This window comes from Cyprinodon variegatus, unplaced genomic scaffold (genome assembly GCF_000732505.1).
Source record: "Cyprinodon variegatus isolate N-32 unplaced genomic scaffold, C_variegatus-1.0 Scaffold403, whole genome shotgun sequence".
In the NCBI taxonomy this organism is placed as follows: domain Eukaryota; kingdom Metazoa; phylum Chordata; class Actinopteri; order Cyprinodontiformes; family Cyprinodontidae; genus Cyprinodon; species Cyprinodon variegatus.
Window position 1 is genome coordinate 355,821 of NW_015150856.1, and position 22,254 is coordinate 378,074.

The 22,254-nt window shown below is 39.2% G+C and overlaps 1 protein-coding gene across 1 annotated transcript in view; it reads left to right on the forward strand.

The window, feature by feature from the left end:
• Positions 1-22,022, forward strand: part of trmt61a (tRNA methyltransferase 61A) — a 39,303-nt gene extending 17,281 nt beyond the window's left edge. Inside the window, exons 3-4 of the mRNA XM_015387816.1 lie at positions 9,302-9,568; positions 21,476-22,022. Coding sequence (XP_015243302.1) covers positions 9,302-9,568; positions 21,476-21,792 — 584 coding nt within the window. The 3' untranslated portion in view covers positions 21,793-22,022. The remainder of the gene's footprint in view (positions 1-9,301; positions 9,569-21,475) is intronic.
• Positions 22,023-22,254: the final 232 nt, after the last annotated feature.

Below are 22,254 nucleotides of genomic sequence, written 5' to 3' on the forward strand. Positions count from 1 at the left end.
AGTAGTATTTTTTATTTTTTTTTTTAGACTTTAGAAACTCAGAAGCTGATCAACAGGCCGATACCGATAGGGGGCTGATTATATCGTGCATCCCTAAATTTATCGTGTGTAAATGGAAAGCAAACTGAACTGAACCGAGCTAGACACAACCGGACCGCACTAACTGCAGACCAGTTCCAGAGGTGGGATTGGCTCGTTTTTTTTCCCCGGCTTAGTTCTCTAATAACAAGAGCGCATGAGCAGAACGCATCATCTCCGTCTGGCTGCACATCCCGATTCACACTCCATTCCAGTAGTTGGCGATAATGCCCCTCCGGAAGTTGCTTGCCAACCAACACAAAACAAGAAGAAGAACAACAACTATAAACAACTATAAACATCCACGAAAGGTTGCCGTCTTCACCTGACCCTCCGCAAACACCGAAGTCAGCAATAATAATCAAGCATAACTGTCTGAATTTGACAGGTGCGGCCATTTTGATTTGCTTGATTCCCTCCTTCTTTGTCTTCTTCTTGTTGGGTTTTATGGCGGTTGGCAAACAACTTTTGGTGCATTACCGCCACCAGCTGCTTAATTTCCTCCTTCAATACTGGCAGTTATACCGCAGATCGTCACTAGGAGGCGAGGAGTCAAGGAACCGAGATAGCGTGATGTGTAAACGGTCGTCAGAACCAAGCTCGGCCTAATTAACTGATCCCAGCTCGAACCGGTCTCGGCATGGATCTGTTTTTCAAGGGTAGTGTAAATGGGGTAATAGTTTTCAGGTGATCTTGATTGGACTGAGACTCAAGAAGCAGCAGCCACTCTTAAAGGCGGAGCCTAAAACAGAGCAAGTTGTTAATTGGATGCAAGAACAAAAACAACATCCATCTTGGGGATGTAAAATTTTGTCACAAAATGTTTTTGGGAAATCCCTGACATCTTCACAGTAAAGGTCAGTAGTGGATTTGAATTTATTTAAAACATTTGTTATCATTCTATAAATGCCTTTTTTTTTTTATCCGTCTAATGAATGTTTCAGTTTAAACATAAAAAGGAATAAAGTTTGTACATCTATGCTAGACATCGTATATTTAGGTCTGTTAGCCTCTGCTCAGACTAAGCCTCAGATGTTTGAATTTTTAAATCCTTTTTTAAACTACAGTCTTAGTTTAGCTTTGACAGACTGGGATGTTTAGTCAATGTTTCCAGTAGTTTTGCTCCCCACTAAAATGTTTCCAGTCAGCTGACATCTGGTTCCATCTTCTGCTCACATGAACTTCCTCCTGAGGCTGTTCTGCCAGGACCTGAGCCTTGACTCATCTGGACAATGAGTGCATTTTATTGTTGAAACACCCTTTGTGGAAACGCATTAATTTATTTTTAAACTGAAATAAATCTCCTCCAATAGAAAGAATTGTGTTTTATTTGTTTTTGGGGATTTTTTCAGTGCAAGATTTCTATAGAAAATCTAATTTAATATCTAAGCAGTGTTGCTGATGTTTGATGCATTGAGGTTATTCTGAAAAGGAGAAACTTTCTGGCTTTGCTGATTATTGTTCTTTTTATGAAGACTGAACCCAGACCTTCTTTGAGGACAAGACTAATGAAATAGTGTTACTAACCCTCAGCTATTTCCTCTCAACGGTAAACTATAATTTAAAAAAAGTCTCAGGCTGCCTCTCTGACTCCTAAGTTTGCATATTGATTGTTTTATATCCTACTGCCCAAAAATAACCATGGATGCTGTAACATAATTTCTGATTCAAATGTTATTTTTTTGCTCTTCCAAAATTAATTTAGAAACCTAGATTTAGACAAAAACTTTGATGCATACAGCTTTTCAACAGTGAAATGAACATTACCATTTATAGAGTGCAGCAGTGATCAGAATGTAAACAGTGTAGGAGAAAAGGATAACCAGTTTAAAGTCATAGTGCAAAGGAAATTGAAATGGAAAAGTTCAGCGCAGTGCAAAATAAATAAACAGATATGGTGCAAACTGCAGTGGAACAAAGAGTTGTGTGCTATTTAAAGGGATTATGAAAAAATCAGCCACGTTGGTAGTGCAAATATGATGGTTTCAAGTGTGATGCCGAGGCTTGATTAGAGTTTCATAAGTTCAACAGTCTGATGGCAATGGGGGGAAAGCTGTTGCAGAACCTGCTGGTCCTGCAGCGGATGCTGCGAAGCCTCTTCCCAGAGGGCAGCAGGGAGAACAGTCCATGGTGGAGATGTTGGGGGTTGCTGATGATATGCGCTCGGGACACGCAGCACTGGGATGAAATGTCTTTAATGGAGAGAAGAGGAGCCCCGATTATCTTCTCTGCTGTTCTCACCACTCTCCTTATCTTCTTCCAGTCTGAGGTGCTGCAGCCTCCACACCACATAGTGAAACAGCTTGTTAGAATGCTCTCTATGGTGCTTCTGTAGAAGGTGGTGAGGATGGATGGGGGCAGGTGGGCTCTTCTTATCCTCTGCAGGAAGTACATGCGCTTCTGTGACCCGTGCTGCGATGTTCACAGTCAGCAAAGGCGCTATGCAGGTCTGCTGCAATTTCAATTCAGTCTATTTATATAGCGCCTACTTACAACACACATCATCTCAAGGCACTTAACAGAGACAATTCAACCGGATCATAAACTCGAATTCAGTCAGTTTTCTATCGAAGGAAAATTTTGACTATGATCTGGTGAACTGTAAAGTGCCTTGAGATGACATATATTGTGAATTCGGCGCTACAGAAATAAACTGAATTGAATTGAATTGAAAACCAGTTGATTGCATCAACTTGTTGTCTCGAATGCAATACCTCACACTTAGCATGGTTGTAGCGACAGTGAAGAGGAAGAAACCTCCAGCAGAACCAGGCTCTGTGTCAGCGGCCATCTGCTGAGGCTGACTGGGGTTCAAGGAGACGGAAGCAGAGATACAAAAGGCACCTGTCAACCAGCTCCACTGGCCCCATCCAGGAAACACACAGCCAGGCAGACGAGCCAGCTCCATGTCAGAGGATGAAAGAGAGCACGTACAGTTAGTCACAGCCCCTCTAACTAAAAACTTTATCAAAAGGAAAGTTTTAAGCCTACCCTTAAAAGTAGACAGGGTGTCTGCCTCATGGACTAAAACTGGTAGTTGGTTCCACAGGAGAGGAGCCTGATAACTAAAAGATCTGCCTTCCATTCTACTTTTAGAAATTCGAAGTGCTCTGTTAGGAACATAAGGAACAATCAGACCTCTGATATAAAATTAATTTGTCCATTTAAGGTTTTATATGTTAGAAGGAGGATTTTAAATGTCTATTGTTCTTTTTATCGAACTTGAATTTCCCCATTGTGGGACAATGACGGGATTTTCTATTCTATTCTTTTCTATGACTCTGATGTTGTTGGTTGCATCTAGGGCTGGCCAATTAATTGCATTTATATAATCCCTATTTAACCAAAGGTAATTTAGTTGCAAAGAACTTGATTTTTGTCCACATTGCATTTTACAAGCAGGAGAAGCTAAAGCTATTAAAGTACAGTGGAGGATATCCATTTGTGTCAATCATTCATTCTGGTGATATGTTCACGTAAAGCCATCCTATATGCTCGTCCTATGCCGACAAATACCCCCCCCCCCCCCTTTGAAATATGAACAAAAGGAAACTTTTAAACATATTCTTAATGTTTTCATATTTGTTATGCATTGATGCCTTAAAATTTAGAGTTTTGGTATTTTTCAGCATAACACCTCTGGTGAGTCTGACATAGTGGAAAAATTGCAAATCTTCTTTTGTAAGCTTGTATGAGCAATGCAAACACAACTTTTCAACAGAGGAGAAATGGGCATTTTTGTTTATTAAAAGTGGAGAGGGTAGGTCTTTTCAAAAATTTGTGAAAAATCCTCCCCTATACCTTTAACGACAATGGAATTTATAGCACTCCACAAACTGACCTTTTCTGTCGTTGAGAACCCAGGATTACATAACTTGGTAGCCTCTTTGAGCCACGTTACACCATCCCGGGTCATCGCTTTTACTCGGACATGTCTCTGCCTGTCGTTGCTAAACACATCCACAACTTGATCAACAAGAGAGGGCTGCACCTAAGTTTTACCACAGACATATGGACGTCAGATGTTAGTCCGTTTAGCATGTTAAGCTTAATGGCTAACCCTAACCCAGGCAACGTTTTGTTGATTATTCACATCATTTTTGAGAATACACTTTCCTTTACATTTTTTGTTACCAAGGCAGATATGCGTGTCTTGAGACATCTAATTGCACGTTTGAAAATATTTCACTTTGCTCCACAAATACCTTTGCAGATTCTGAAAAAAAATGTTAAGATGCCTTTTTTTCTTCGACTTTTGATGTGGTTATTTTTGAGGAACAGAACATTTTCTGTTACTGTTTGTGCATATAATCTTATATCTGAAAAATACTGGACTTCACAAATACCTTTGCAGTAAAATGATAGATTGGTTCAATAATGAATTTTCTAGGGATGCTCTTTGTTATTGAATTGAATAGACTTTTGGTGCTATTAAATAAAGCAAGAAACCACTGTTTTTTGTGATGACAAGGGAAAAAAATAAACATTTGAAGAACCCAAACATCTTGTTTTCTGTTATACATAAGCCAGAGCTACCTAATTTTTTTTTTCATAGCTGTATCCACCACAAAAGCCCTGATGATGCAAAGATAACATTGAATATTAACTTATCATTATCAGAATCGGTATTGTTCATGAAAAGCAGAAAATTATCGGTAATTGGTCATCCCTCGTTGTACCAGATATGAATAGAAGGTTGAGTACAGGAAGCAGGTTGACCGCTTTGTGGCATGGCATGGAAAGTAGCTTGCCTCTCAACTAGATGAATGTAGCTTTCAGGAGAAACAAGAACAGTTCAAACAATGTTGCCATCAATGGAAGATGTGTGGGAGGGGTATAATTAATTCTTATACAACAGACTAAAAGCCATCTACGTGAATGGACAGAGCAGAATATAAGAGGAAGTTTAGGTCCTTCAGTGTTGTACTAAGTTCTGTTGGGGTAACAGCATCAGATTAAATGATTTAAAGAAGCTAAACAAGCTGATAAAGAACTCAAATTCTGTTATAGGAGCTGCTCTAGAACCTCTGGAGATGAAATGAAATAAATGGCATCACAGAAAACCCTGAGCATCCTCTCATTAGTACAAAAGTGTCTTCAGCCGGGCTTCTAAAGACCAGCCCTGAAACAAAAGATCCTTCCTGCCTTCAGCCATCAACTCTTTAAACACCTGAGATGTACCATTTAATTCTCCCTTTAAATTCATTTATTAGTTTTAAATTTAAATGAATTATATTTTTAATCCAATATTTTTTTTCAGATTGTTGTTTAAAACTAAACATAGAGGACATGGACATGATGCAAACTAAGATTATGATTAGTAATACAGTTGTCTTAAAAGTTGGTCAGGCCCAGCGTACCATGGCGTTCATCACACTGAAAATGGACAACAGGAAGCAAAGGAGAGAGAGAGAGATGTTGCGGGAGATTAGGAAGACGATTAGAGACGAGCATGTTAAAGGTAAAGGCTGTTGGACCATTTCCAAGGAGCTTGATGTTCCTGTGGCTACAGTTGCACACTTAATTCAGAATTAAAAGGTGTGAAGGACTGTAGGCGGCTTCAGTGGTCATGGCTGCAAAAGGAAAATATATTAAAGATAAATATGATAAAAATGATAAGAGTCCAAAGCAAGGGGGAAATTAAAGTATAAGGCACATTGGTGTCAGATCCCACTTCCTACCGTTGCTTGTTCCAACAATACTTGACAACATGATAAAGCACCCAGGGCTAGTGAAGAGCAAAACATTGGACTGATTTAAATCCTTCGAAATATTCGAGGAAGGAGCAAAAATTTGCCATCTGGGGATGGCACCCTTAAAACCACAGGCAGCTGGAGCGGTGTGCTCTCCTGCAGTGGCCCACATGTCTGGTAACGTATGCAGAAACCTCATTGGCTGTTGGATAATTAGTTTGATGTAGTGATGGTCTTTAACCCGGCAAGTCACCGTTTTTGATCACTTGCATACCCCTTACAAACGGTTTTTTGAATGTTACAAAGGTAATAAGGTCTTGTCCTGGATTCCAATTACACTTTTGGCTTAAAAGTTTTGATTCTCTAAGTATTTCACATAGTTCCCTATAAAGGGTTAAAGGTTGTGCAGCAAAAATGAAGTTACTGAGTCATTTTAATAATCAAAATGTAATTTTTTGCATAATTTTACTCTACATTTTGGCAAAGGATGAGAGATTAGTCACCAAATTATCCTGTATTGTGTGAAGTGTAATACTTCCTCTTATGAAATAAAACCCAAAAAACTGTCCGTAGAAGTTTAATTATTGTATTTATCATATTTAAACGCCAAGAAAATAATTTTGTAGATTTAAGAGGCTTTTAAAGATATCGACTTCTAGAACATAGATCATAGTAGGTCACATGTTTGATCAAGCCATATAGAAGAAAACAAAGATGTAACGCTTTAGTCGTCTGGTGGATTTTTTTTTTTCCATCCAGTGTGGATTGTAGAACTGAGAGCATTGACTGATATGCAGCTGCAATCAGACACGACTTTAATGTTTAAGTAATCACTAACAGTAGTTCCTGTCCACCGGGAAGACTAAATATCTGAACAGCGAGTTCTTCACCATAACGATAAGACGGTCATGATTGTTTAATCGGGAATGAGATGATAAAAACACAGCTGCCCTTTTTGCTGTTTGCGAGACCATTTTATTCAACAGTTTTCATTTTTTATCTCGTATTTTGTGCTACTTTGAACAGTGCCTTAAATGTTGTTTGTTAACGGCGACTCTCCACACGTTCCAACAAGGTCCTAGCCATTTCTGAGAACACTGCTTTCTTTGTGGCTCCCACAGCAAAGCGGCGGTGACATCACTTAGTTAAATGTAAAGTCTGAGTGGAGGATGGGATGTAAGCGGCTCTCTCTGGTTCTAGTACTTAGTTACCCAGCCTTACTGTAAGTCCTATGAACAGCTCTACTTCCCCTTTCTCTTCTGTCCCTCATTGCCCAATATTTAGTGCCGTTTATGGCACTGGAAGGAAATGGGAAAGCACATAACAGAGGTCGTCTGACAGAACCTAAGAGAATGTGAGCTTTTTTAAGCCGTTTTAACCCACCTAGTTGGACTTTAAAGCTCTTTATGAGAAATTATATCTTTCCTTAAATCTTATTTTTACATTCAGTTCTTATCATTCGTCTCTGCAGAGATAGGAGCTTCGCAAGTAATCAGTCTTTTAAATTTCCTTTTTAAACTGCTGCTTCTTGCAAGCAAAGATAGGGCATTTCTGCCTATGTTTACATTAAATCTTTCTCTTTCATTCTCCCAATGCTAAGTTAGCATGATCCAGAGTGTGATTCTCAAACTGGTCCAAACCTGCTTAAAATACTGATAAAACCTCTGCTTCAGTATTTGGTTTAGCAGATAGTTATGCAATCAGAAGATTGTGGATTTGTTTTTGGCTTCCTCTTTTGTCCCTTATCTCCAAGCCTGCATATGATGCCATGAATGTGTGTAGCTTAGTGAAAGTGATTGGGTGAATGGCAAGAAAAGCCTTATCCATCCCATATGAGCCATGCTACTCTATCATTGTTTATGAAAAGGTTCAAATAAAACATATTAATTATGGTCTTTCCATTCTGACTCAACCCAAGAAAGCATCAATAACTGAATGTTTACTGTACTTTAAAACTTGGTAGTTGCACCAAATATTAAACCTTTTTTTTCCTTGTTTTATGCAGTTAAAGGCTCTCAGCTCAGGTAGCCAGTCTGCAGCTGACTCTTACAGTTAGAGTTGAAGCTTACCAGCTGGAGTTTTTAAGTGGTGCTACTGTTATTAGATTGATGTTAGGCCTTTTTTAAGCAGAATAAGCCTCCAGCAGAACCAGGCTTCTACTGAGGCCGACTGGGGTTCAGGAGACAGAAGCAGACACATAAAGGGAACTTAGAAGCACTGATTCATAAAAACCTTCCATGTCGGAGAAGTTAAAAGTAAACTAGCTCTGTCTGAAAGAAAGCAGATAAGCTCTTAGCCAGTGTTCAAATCAAAAGGGATGATAGAGAGCACAGCTAGTTTGTAACAGTGAAGCAAAGTGCTCCATGGCAAACATGAGGAACAATCGGATCTCTGATATCAGATGGAGATTGGTTATTTTGGGCTTTAAATGTGAAAAGGAAATTTTAGGTTCTATTCTGAATTTAACAGTTTTTTTAATAATCATCAGAACTCTGGCTGCAGCATTTTGGATCAGCTAAAGGCCTTTAGCTAAGTTTGTTGACTCCCTGATAGTCCAGCCTTGGAGTAACAAATGCATCCATTAGTTTCTCAGTGAGATTTAACTACAAAGTCCTGATCAGAAATAAATTGCATGCTTTACTCTACATACACCTTATGGCAGAAGTGACTGATTAGCGGACCAGGGTCCACATCAGGACCCACCTGCTGGCTAATCCGGGCCCAACCTGATTTAAACCATTTATAAATTATTGCACGGTGTCGGACGACAGTTATTAAATATCACTTGTGCCGCTTCTCCTGTTAATTTGGTAAAGGCATTCGTAGCATCCGGGACCAGGCTTCACGTGACACTATAGCCAATGAGATGTGTCAGTCTGGGTCGCTGCCCCTAGCTACTTTAAGCCTGTGGCAAGCTGCGCGATGGGAAAGAAGGAGAAGACAATGAGAAAAAGAGCAGAGAAAGTGTGGACTGCTGGAAGATCCTGTGTAAACTGTTGGAAAAAAAAGTGAAATGGTGTGCTCAAAGATGACTCTGCACATTTAGAGTATGTTTCGCTCAACCTGCTGCTGTGAAGCAGGATTCTCCTCCATTAACATCAATCAAAAATAAATATTAATCCATGCTCACAAATGCACCTTGATATGTGATTGAAAATGGCTTTGTCACCATTCAAACCCAGATTTAAAACCTCGCAGGGCAGCATAAAGCCCACTGCTCTTATTAAGCCATAGAAGAGAAAGAAAAAACAGGTAGTTCAGGTGTTTTAGAAAATATTTGAATCAGGAAATTGTCTATATACCAAACTGAAAGATTGTTTTTATGTTTTTTTTTTATATATATGTTTTTTATTCAAAAAGTAAATATATAAGATGGATGCATATATACCTCATTTTATTTCAGTGTTCAATGTTGTTTAAAGTAACAAATTATACTTAAAAATGTCTCCGGACCTTTACTGGTTGTTGATTTTCTTTATTCGGACCCCGCTGATTTTTAATTGGTGACCCATGCTTTATGGTTTTTTTAGGTACTGGTAGTGGTTCCCTCTCCCACGCCATCTTGCGCACAATTGCCCCGACGGGCCACCTACACACGGTGGAGTTCCACCAGCAGCGTGCAGAAAAGGTGGTTGAGGAGTTCAAGGAGCACCGTGTGGATCACTTGGTCACAGTCAGGAACCAGGACGTGTGCAAAGACGGATTCGGAGTTACGGGGGTCGCAGACGCGGTCTTCCTGGACATCCCCAGCCCCTGGGAGGCGGTGGGACATGCCAAGGCTGCTATGAAGAAGCATGGTAAGATTTTATGTTTATAAATAACATTTCGCATGGTTATAACTGCTTATTGAGCAGCCCAAAATATATATAATCACCACTTAATGTAACAGAATCAAAGCAGATTTAGTTGGATTTCAGGAAGGTCTTCTCTTTGCTCTGCAGTTCATAGTTTTGGTTATTACAAAATGTAGCCCATGGCTCTTTGGTGAAGCTCTGAGCTGGGACTCACTTTAGCACATGATGCATCACAGCAGTTATATAAGTGGATTAACCTGCTCTCGCACCATGCACTTTGACTTACTGCAAATGATAGCTATATTACTCTCACTCCACCCATCGGTTCTTCTCCCCTACATTACCGCAGACACTCTGCCAGTAAGTGCATATTCTCCAGCACAGCTCCATGCTGTTAACTCAGCTGAGGAAGGAACCATCAGATATGTTGTGGATGGGTCTGGAAGTTTGCCCAAAACTGAATCCATAATTTATTGTGTCGATACGGCAACATTCAGCATTGATATAAACAATGTAAAAGCCTCAGAAAAACTGCCAAATACAAAAACATTTTGCCAAGTCAATAAAACTTGTAAAATATATATTTTTTTAATATTTATTGTAAAAACACAAAATAAATCAAATTTATAGAACATATGATCGTTTAACCAGGTGATTATATCTCCTTCATATAAAAGATTGGTCAGCCTAAACTGCAGACATAAGAGAGCAATATAATGCAGAGTAAAGACTTTTCTCTCTTTAAGCAGAGTTTATTTCAGTGCAACTATGGTTCAGTTAAAAAAAAGCTCATTATATTAACATTACATTCACCTTGGACTTGGACAAACTTTATTATCATTTTTTATAAACACGGTGTAAAAACAACGCAATTTGAATGCATACAGCTTTTAAAAAGTGAATGAGCTGTCTGCATCAAAATATTGTTGCACTGACTGCCTTTACTGCTGACCATTCAATGCTTTTGTGTTTTCACTGAAATATCCAACACAGTCTCCAGTTTCTTTTCTTATAAATAAAAAAAAAAGTTGCTACATGGTCTGAAACTCTCTAAATCCCGTGATAAAGTTGCTCGCAGCGGTGTGCAGTCTTTTTGCCGCTCCCCCTTTCTCCAACTCTGCTCCTTGTCCTCAGCGCTGCCGTCATTCTGCTGCAGGTTCTGTTGACAGAGATGCAAATACCGGTTCCAGCGAAATGCAGTATAATACCTTATTAAACGCTCCAGTGCGTTGTTACCAACTTAGTACCGGTATAACGAACCACCCTATTACCCTACATTATTATTTAAGACAAGCTGAAGAAACTGGAAGAAAGTCCTGGTAATGCAGCAGTGGGATGATTACGTTGAAAAGTCAGCTCACTTTATCCACCAGGCTACATAAGGAGGAATCTTTATGAGAATACACACAGTGACACAAATTAGGAATTTATATAATTTATTAAATGTATGTAATACAAAGCTAGATGAAAAGCTACTGGACACATCTGTATACTCAGATGTCACAAAACTTGCAAAGTAACCATGATGAAACACTATATTTTCACATTCAGTCCAACTCATTCGGACACAGAATACAAGTTTTGAAGCCTTTTTGGAGCCACACCAAAAAGATACCTTTTGAGATAAATCATTCATGAATTGTTTTATCATCATCATCCAGTTGCCAAATGCAGTTTGTAAAGATTTGCTGGCTTTATCTGATTATAACTCAATAAACAGTTTGATGTTCCATAAAGCAATAAAAGTAAGGCTGGTGTTAGAAAACTGCCGCAAACATGAAGCACAAAGTTTCAATCGCACCCAGAAGTAGCCATCTACAGGTGGACTGGTGTTCATGAATCATGCCAGGAGCTGCATTTTCTGTCCATACATGTTAAAGATAAACACTGGGAGTTTGCTGAACTCTACTGGAATAGATGAGTTTAAATACTGATCTCTTAAGCAAAAACACTCAAAGTAGGCCTAGGTGAAAACAAGAAATGAAAGTGTGAAGTGCTTCATACCTGTGTCCACCCTACTTTTGTTCACATGCAGGATCAGGTAATTATTTTCCCACACCATTTCACAATGCAGTCCACCAGATTCTGTCCACCTTTGATTGCCAGACGACTGCAGAGTCTGCCAAGTATTTCAGTGTTGTACTTATAGTCTGAAGTGCACATAGAAGAAAATCAAAATCAACAAATATTTGTTCACCAGACGAGAATGAACTCCCCTTTTAAGCACATCTCCATCTCGAGACAAAAATCCTAAGTAAAGTTGTAAGCTGTCCCAAACAGAATGCAAAGAGAAGATCTCCTTATCATTGCCGCCATCCTATGGTCCATGCTATGGGTTTACAATTAGAGATTTTGACAACCTGCTAGTTGGGTCTTATCCCAGTCTGTATAAATTATCTTCAAACCTGTCAATCAGCTTTTTCTGTAGATTTAAAAAGATCACTGATTCCCTGCCCTATCAAGAAAAGGAAAAGGTCTGTCAGCAGAACTTTCCACCTGTCCACATATAATCAGTTGGGCTTTATTCTTTCCTACCACTTACGGTTTACACTGCCTCCATTAAAACTCTCCATTAAAAGGAACTGATAGATGGCCCTACCAGCCCAGACAGCCTATTCGGCCTCTATTTTTAGTTTGTGCCAAAGCTGAAACAAGTCAGGAAGCAAGGGTGTTAATTCCCCTCCATGCATAATCGACCACCGGTGGAAGCTCAGAGCCTCTTCCATTTAGTCCCGGCTGCTGCAACAACATCTCCTCCTGCCAAAGTGTCTGGGGCTGCAGCTGGCGTCCTTAGGGTCAAACCCTCCACAGGAGATACGGAGCAGATGCAAGAAATTGTTTTGTTAATGTCTGTATAAAAGGAAAAATAAAACAAACAGGTTTGCATGCATCCCTGCTCAAGCATTCCTAAAAAAAGGCTAAAATCCCTCCATTGCAGGTCAGCAAGTGTGGTAGAGGCCTGGGCATTAACTATTTATTTGTTTCAGGTGTGTTAGAGCAGAAGGACAGTGACACTTGAGGACTGACCTTGTCAATCTCAGCTCTGCACACAGTCAGACAGAAACTGTAGAACAACAGGTTTAAAGGCATCTAGATCTTACAGCCTTTCCTGCTTCTTCATCCAGGTCCATATTTATATTAACTGAACAGAAATATCTTTTATTGGAAGATTAATTATTAAACCATACTTTTTTTCTTTATCAAGTAGTTGTCATAAATATTTCTATTTCCTTTTGGAAGGTTATGAAAATGTTAAAAATTAAACAGAGGAATCTTGATTAATTGAAGTTAAGGGTGGGGATCTGTTTATTTATTATTTTATAGTGATTCAGAACATCTAAAATAATGTTTTATATGGTTGGTTAAATGTGCCATTAACATCTTATAAATTATTCACAGAAACGACTGTTATTCACCAATCTTTAACCCTTTATAGGGCGCTCAATGAAATACTTTGAAAATCCAAATTTCAATAATGTTATTGTAATCCAGGACAAGACCTTATTACCTTTGTAAATTCAAAAAATATGGATATTTTGATGGCAAAAATGATGGTCAATGTAATAACAAGAAACGCCAACTTGCCTGAATATATTAAGAAAAATAACAAAAGTGCTTCTATAAGAAATTCATGATAAAACGCTCTGAGAGTGAAAGAAACACATTTTATTTGGTATAACATAACTTTAGAAGCATTAATGCTGATACTGGACTTAAAAATATTTAGTTTATAAGCCTAAATATAATTGTTAACTAGGCTTATTAACATTTTAACTTTACTTTTTATCTTTTCAATTAGCTTTTTTAATTTTTTCTTCACTTAACTTTTTTTCAACTTAATAGGTTGGTAATACCATTCATCGTCTAATTGATCAAATGTCAAAATAAGATGTACAGCCATGAAGTAGGATCTTTACTCTTTCCACTCTTTAACCTAAAACGTGGCATGAAGCAATGAATTGTGGGCTATTCACTCTCTCGAAGTTCGCGTTGATGCACGCTCCGCTCATGTGTGGATCTCTGCAGAATTGGGACACACTATGCACTTGAAACCCTCAGTAGGAACATGCGATTGAAGTACGCAAGGGCAGGAGTGTGGGTATTGGCAATGGGCCACAGTCTCCTTGCTCCAAGCCTCTGCTGAAACACACCTGGTTCCACTGAGCCAGGTGTCACCGCAAAGCTTTGCAGAGTTTCACTCCTAGTGAGGTACTTCAGCCATTTTATTCTAGTGTGTTGGGCGAGATACACACGTAAAAGTTCCAGGACCCCGGCCCTTGAGTATTTCAGTTTGAAAGCATTGGTCTAAAATAACAATGCAGGGATTTTACTTTTTGAAGTCAGATTTATCCCATCTCTGACCCAAGCCTCTTTGTTTGGTCGCCCCTAATGCGCTTACTTCCTGCCAATGGCTGTGCAGACGAAGACACCACTGGCACATTTGTTAGACTTGGGTTTTTCCTTAAACTTTGAAAAGAGATCTGTTCTGCCTTTTCTAATGACTATTTATCTGAGGGTGGAGTTAAACTCAGCCATGAGCAGACGCGCTGTCAGCACTTCTCCTAGATGCTAAACCTGGGCTTGCTTTATGACTTCCTCAAACATGGTTCACAAACCTGCACACACATCCTGTGCATCAGAGAGGCCCTATGATCTCTATCTCTCCTTCAGTGGGAGCTGACCTCCCCCATTGGGTAAATCCCCCTCCTTCTTTCAGAGGGAGTTACCCTCAAAGACCTTTCTGTGTCAGGATGGGAGGTTGCATCACTTTCCTCCTTTGCTGGATCAGTATTTTCTGATTCAGAGCCTTCAGGAGAACCAGGCCTCACCAGGAAATCCATTGCACAAGTTGTCTCTACAACAAAATGGAGAGCTTTTGTTTACTGGTGTAAGATGAAAGGAATCGACTTTATGACCTCTTGCCTGTATATTGTAATCACAGCTGATAAACAGTAATTTGGCTTCAAACACAAAACACAGATGTTTAATTTTAAAGCATTTTGGGACAGAGCAGTGTTTTAACCACTGATGAAATGCTTCTTAAAGGGTTTTCATAGACACAGACCAGCGTCACACTCACTGATTCCTGTGTAGGATTTAGTCCTTGTATTGTAGCTCCTTTCTGTCTCATAATACAGTAACAGGAGCATTACAAATGCATTGCACAAAGTTCATCAATTACTTAAATATTTTGTGCTGTTTTGGTTTATTTAAACTTTTTAGCTGTCCGTTACATTGAGGTGCATGCCCTGCATGCAGGTTTAAGTAGGATGCCTTTGTCTTCATATTAATTGGAGCTTTCCTGCAGATATAACAAGGAGGATCAGCAGAGCATGGTAATAAAAACTAAGCCTCAGTATGAAAGATTTTTCAAGGAGAGGAAAGTATGCTGCGCTGCAACTCTCCTACCTCCTCTCCAGCTCCCTTTTATGGTGCCACTGCTGCATATTCCTCTCATAAGCTATTCTGCTTTATGCACGCACACACTGTGATCCAGATAAATAACGCGCTGCCACATCACTGTTTGAGACGTCCCATGACCATACTGGGTATTGCTATGAGCAATAGGGCTGCAGAATGTGACTCCATATGGAAATGCTCTATTTTCTTCCCACTGTCAAACAACATGTTTTTTTTTATGTTTGTCAATTTCCTTAAATAACCCAACTAAAGGCTTAAATGCTGGATAAATATAGCAGTTATGAAAATCATTTTTTTTTTCCTGCAAAAGCAAATGAAATGTAAAAATACACCATTTTTAGTCGTCTTCTCCCATGTTTATAGCAATTTGTGGTTAGCGCTGGGTGACTCAAAGCTTCTCAGAAGCTGAAAAAGTTGTTTTTCTCCAGTGGACAGAGAAGCAGAAAACCAAGGTTTTTTTCTCTCCCTTCGAGTTGTAATTTTCCTGATGCTCTGGCCTGCTGCCCAGACCTCTGAGACAGAACATAAATCCTAACAAGCATCTCCTCGCTCTCTTCAGTCTATTTCTCTTGAAGATAAACTCTTATGGACTTGACCTTCACCAGAAGAACAAAGTCATGTTAGGATTACTGAGGTTTTCGGCCGTAGTGGACAGCATTAATGACCGTTGGAGACAACGCCTTTGTTGAATGATCAACCCGGCCTCTCCCAGTGTGTTCGTCTTGTTACTAGGAGACACTAAAGTGTGTGACCGTTACGAGGGGAACACTGGCCCTGTTTGCCAAAGGAACGGCTGCTATCTGAAATATGCTGCGGTCTAATGTAATGGTTACCAGATACAATGCACGCCTTTTCTGTGGACGTCTTGCATGAACCTTCTCCGTATGTGCCTCATAAACGTTAAGCTCTATTAAAAGCCTTTGGGTGGATCACAAACAGGAAACTGTGCCAGGCTGATGTTATTGAAAGGCTAGAAGGAAAGAAAAAACAATTACTTTAAGAAGAGAAGGTTTAGTCTTTTGAACGCTGCATTCCGTAGAGAATAAGTACAGATTAAATGCAGTCAATTCACAAGAAGCACGATGTGACTATCTTCAAAACTACAACTTGGTAAAGTAACTTTAAAAAATTAAAATGTTGCATAAAAGTAGATCACTTTTCTTTGATTCAGTTCCATCCAGGTTTATAAAGTTAAAACGGCAACTACTGCTCTACTGTCTTTAAATAATAAATGCACTTTCCTCATAAGAGGTTTTCTCCTGGTAAGAGATTTCCATTCAGTGTTTTGAATTCTGACTACCCAGTCGGTGGAATAGATGTGCACTTTGTCCTAACATCTATCTATAAATGTCAAGCACAAAGAGAAAAAATGATAAATGTTGTTAATAAAATGAACTTTAGCCAGTGCTCAGGATTTCAAGCTGCCATCTACAGGTACAGCATGGCTGTTACACATGGAAGGGAAAATTCTGTTAAAACCAATCTGGTGAACAGAGTGAAAATAATGGTGAGAATACCGTCCCCTGTGGCGCTCCAGACAACTTAATTAAACACAAATTTAAAAACACAGTTCTCACAAGCTGTGATCCGTTCCAGAGGCTTATTTCATTTTTTTTCTACATTTCCATTCTTTTTCTAATAGTGAGCATTATGGTAAAATATGTATGGCCACTTAAGCTAATTAAGCAATATTGTAATTTGGCTTCTAGTGAGTTTTTGAACAGCCTTACTGAGGAGTGAGGCTCGGCGATATGGAAAAATCTCTTGTTTTAACCCCATATTAGCTATTTATTGCTGTCATTCTTTTATATTTGCTGGTTATGTAAAATTTAAAGAGACAAAAAATAAATAAATGGTAAGTTTATGACACTTAGTATTATATTTATCAGAGGCTGCGCAAGAAATGTCAGCAGATCTGTCTAAAACTGTGCCGTCTGCATCAACTGTCTATATCTGTGGCGCTCTTTCAGCTGCATGATGGGTCCAGCATGAAAAGGTTATTTTAATCATTGGCTATGGATTATATTAACAATCTTTCATGTATCTTTTATGAAAAAATAAGTTCTGATAATGATTTTATCACCCAACCCTATGAGGAATTTCCAAGAGTGCAAAGATCATCAAAGATGACATGATTTAAAAAGAGCACTACAAGACTATTTGTTGGAAAGAAAAATAAAATCTGCAGGTTTTAATATTTGTTTTTATTTTCCAGCATATTGGCTTTCGTGCCTGGAGTATTCCTGTGTGATAAAAGCCTGTATTATCAGTCGATGTAGTTATTGAAAAAAACAAATATAAAATGTAACCATAGTTCTTTTTAAATGTCACCTTTAAAGGAAAAGTTCGGTCAACAAGGAATAATCAATACATCTTTATCTATACCTAAAACTAATACGTTTGCAGTGATTTAATGAATTTAGCGTTAATCAGTAAAAAATAAGAATAATAATCTTCGTCGTGATCACTGAGTCTGGGAGCGGCCATTTTTGCCCAAGTATGGTAACACCTCACTCATGACTTAAAATTCACCAAATGTGTTTATTGTGGCATTTGAAATCCTTTCTTTTATAAAAAGTTTTTAGAAAAATATTTTCGTCAGACATATTAGATCACGATATATTTGCGTGGAACTGCTTGCGGTTAATCGCAAAGACGTATGTTCGGAAAAGAAGCTTGAGTTTGAGAAAAAGCTAGAGAATTGGGAAGAATGCCAATTTCAACAAAAGTGGTTGGAAAACGATGAATTCAGGGCATGGCTGCAGCCTGTTGACGGATACCTGTTGGTGGCTTTAAAAGTATTTCTAAGAGCAATAAAAGAGCATTAAAAGGCATTAAATTAGAGTTATTCTTTCCTGTATAAACCCTTTGACATCTTCCAGCAGTGACGTCACGGTTGCTGGGAGTTGTAGGGCAGTGGGCTGCCGTTTGACTGCGAAGGGTGCTACTGTTCATGGGTCCTGTCTCTGTTCATATCTACTGTGTAGACTGACCATAGTCCAAAGCTTCCAAAGTGAAGATGGCTGCAACATTATGGCTTCAGTCAAATAAACTGGGTTTCTGATAAATCTGCCAGCTGACTGGGTGGGGCTTTTACAAGGTGTGTTATACAGTCTCTGCTCATTTTACTGTCTGTGATGGGTTACATTTTATGAAGTTTGCAGCAGGTTCATTAAGCAAGAACCTTGGTTTCAAAAGTAGCTTGCCACTGGTTGACATTTCTGCTTTTCCCCCCACAGTATCTAGGAAACACCAGCTAAGTTAATGATTAAGATTTCCCTTAAAATCCATTGCAGTTAGCAGAGAGCAGACTAGATGTAAAACTACTGATACAATGAAAGAATGAATCTCATAAAAATGGTAAATGGTAAATGGCATGTACTTATATAGCGCCTTTATTCAAGTTAGAAGACTTGACCAAAGCGCTTTACACTACATTCATTCAACCATTCACCCTCAAATAGAACAGTTTTTGTATTTTTGACTGGAAGAAAACCAATTTTGAGGGGCATAATGCTTCTACATTAAAGCTGCTTTACATTTTGGTTTTAACTCTTCCTTACTATCGGAGTTTAAACTTGAAATTTTAGTCTATTTTATAAACCTAGACCTCTGTGTCTCTGTGTATTGTTTAAAGTCAGCCATGACTGGTCTGTTGGCCAGTTTATCCTACCTCCTGCTGAGATTACCTCAAGGTTTCATGTGGAGACGATGATCCACGGACTGCAGCTTAGACCCGCCAATCAACATCAAAGTTGTTGGGGTTTTTTTGCTTGAATTTTAGGCAAGAACTGTGCTTTTTTATTTTGTATCTTTGGTGTGAAGCAAATACATCAGTAGTTATCCTATGAGAGCAAATTTTTTCTCCTAAAAAATTAGGAAGGATTGTATAAAATGCTCAACTTAGGGAGGTTCCTAAAAAAAAAAAATCTACTTTCACACAGTCGGACAACTTTCCTCAAACATGGGATCATGTGTGTTTCTGCCAAAATAACTAATAATGAGGAAATGGATGTTTTCTGTACACGTCTGACTTGGAGTACAATCTTTGGCTCTAGCCTCAGTGTTTAATGGGATACTGCATTTGAACGTACTGATACTTTTTTTGTTGTTTTTAAACTAAGCCCTCCTTACCCTGGTTACACTACAAAGAATCCAGCGAGACAAATTGCCTTCAAAGACAATAAGTAGAGTCAATATTGAGGCAAATCTATCTTTGTGGAATTCAGTTTGTTCTCAGTGCTTGACAGCAAAAAGACTGACGTTAAAAACACCAAACAGAGGTAAGGAACAAAAAACAGTCACAAAAAAACAGTGGTTTGACATGCAAATTTAGTGAAATAACTTAGGGAGGGTGATATAAATGAAATGTGTGTAATTTGCAGTAATCAACAGTAAGAAAGATTTTATCAAACTGATGGCAGCAAATCAGACTGCTACCATGACAACTGCTCGGATGACTGCGTGGATCCAAACAGACATTTGGACACACGATGCGGTCGGTCAAAGGAACTAAATACTTCCACAGCTTTATATATAATATTAATACATGCATTGGGTACTACAGATGTAAATTAGCAGTTTTTCTCAGCTGAAATCTGGCCTGTTTATGTCTTTATTTGTTGCAGATATGCATTGTCCCCAATAAATAAATGCAAATAAATAAATATTGCGACCCCTGAACTTCAGTTTTAGTTCTGCTGCCATGTTAAGAGTAAAGAAAAAGTCACAACTACAGCTTTATTTGAGTTATATACCCCTTTCACACTGGCCAAAAAAATATTCAAACCGGGAAATAATCAGCTTTTAGCGCAGTGAGAATGTCTTACTAACCCACATTGACTCGAATTGAACCACGCAGCAAGCGTCCCCCGTTAAAATCCACTTCAAAATGTTTCGTCTTCGGTCGTCATACAGTGGAAACATCAGACCCAGTAATTTACATGAGTCTGATCCAACAAGCCGAAACAATTCTTTCTACATTCGAAAAACAAACAGCTCTGGTGAGAGGAATTCAGACCGATAAAAGAGCAAAACAATAAAGCACATTGACTACGCCCTGGCTTCCTTACATGTTGCTCTCATTTGTTTACTTTCCTGATTTCTTTAAACTGGTGACATCATCAACGCTAACTCAGAGTGATGGTGTCGCCAGACACATAGCAGTCCGGGGAAAGAAGCTTACCAGCGGGGACAGTTAGCGGACAGGTTTTTTTTTACCTATAGGAAGAAAGCCAAATGCCAACGTTCCAAAAAAGTAAAAAATAATCAACTGGACTCTCAAAAGTTTGAAAATGTTTCGGTTCCTATCTAGAAATCGTGGACCAATTTGCCTTTAATGGCACCTTAAACAGAGGAGTGGACTCAGGTTTCATCTTTCAAAAACCTACAGTGCAACAATTGAGTTGATCGCTATCATTGCAACCCCCACCTCCTTACAGGGGAACAGAAGACCTCGCCTGTTCAGCCAGGCCAAAAATTCCCTTTAACGACCCCCCTTTCAGACACATTGACAGGTATGGGGTATTGCAGGCTAACAAAAAACCAAACAACCTCTACTTAAAAGGAGCGGACACATTTGTCTGGTTCAATTTGCATGTTATTGAAGCCAAAACATGCTTTTGGTCCACTCTATAAAGCCTCGAACTCAACGCTATTTCTGACATTTTGAATTGAAAAAGCTTCCTGGATGGGAAGCAAAACGCCTTCAAACTTGGAAACAAAGTCCAGTGGGTTGGTTTTTTTTGTTTGTTTTTTTGTTGTTTTTTTTTTTACTTTTTTTGCAATGACTATGACCTGGATGACTCAGAATCTTCAGCACCAAATGCAGGCGGTTAGTGGGCTAATCCAGGTTTGAAAAACTTGGGTTAGCTGACTAGTTACAATGGGAAAGAGCTTTTAGTGCTGGTTCTACTATTCCTTTCCCGCTGGCCAAAAAATCTGTTTAAACCCTGGAACAGTTTGCCTTTAATGGCAGTGGGAACAGCTCATGACTCGGCGAGTGACGGCTGTTGAATTTGCCTCAGCTCTGATCTGCATGCTGTGGGAACACCAGACCCAGGTTGACCCTCTAATTTACGTCATACCATTGAGCAAAACGAACGGCCGTCAACACCCTACGCCAGACAGCAGCAGCATAACAGCAGCTGCCATCAGGATGGAGCCCAGCTTTTTTTGCCAATGGGAAGGGAGCCAAATGGCGATTGTTAGCTGGTCGACCCATGTTTCAAAAACGTATATTAACCCGCTGTTTTCAGTGGGAAGGAGGGTTAGCTTTCGGATTATTTTTATTTACATTTTTCCTTCTACTTCTAAATACTGTACTACACCTGCTGATTTATAAAGTCCCACTGCAATGATCTTAGGTTTGTGATGTCATTAGAAGTTTGTACAACTGTTGTTCTCATTACACTGTAAAAATAATGAACAAAAAAATATTTTTCTATGTAATGACCTCATCTTTTTCTCCTTTTGTCTAATTTTCTCCAGGCGGCCGGCTGTGCTCCTTCTCCCCATGTATAGAACAGGTCCAGAGGACCTGTGAGGCACTGACGGAGCAAGGCTTTGAGGAGATCAGGACGCTGGAGGTGCTGCTGAGAGTCCACAATGTCAGAGACGTCACTCTGCAACTGCCTGATTTCGGCCCTGACCCCTCCTCCTCCCAGGCAAGCCCAGAAGCCATGGAGGGGGCTTCTACCACTGCTAGTCCAAACCAAACCTCCGTGAGAATTAAAACCACCACTTTACTCAGAGAAATGCCCGGCCACACAGGGTATCTGACCTTCGCTACCAAACCCAGAACCTGAAGCCTGGAAGGAGCTTCCTGACTGATGGCTGTTTGTTGCTTGCATCAAGCCCAATGTAAAATCAGTTTGTTTGCTGGGTCCACAGCTCTGTAGTTTATGATTTTATAAGTTTACCTTTTATACCTGATTTTACTTTTGTGAAGCATTTTTTCCCATTTCTTGGGGTGCAACTACAGGCAATAAATGAGTGATGCCATTAAAATGTCTGCTGTGGAAAACACCAAGTCTGAATGAATTTCCTTTCCTGTCTTTGAACATTTTTACACTCTGTCATGTCTTCTGAGCATAAATGTCATTTGACTTAAGATTTTTATTCTTTAGATCAACATAAAGTGCTGAGTAGATGGAGAGAAGAAAGCTGCTTATTTTGTTTTATTAATAGTTAATGGAGCAATACGTAATAGCTTAGAACCAGCCTTTAAATGGATCACATGGTGATTTGTTTTTCTGCAAGTCAAGGGA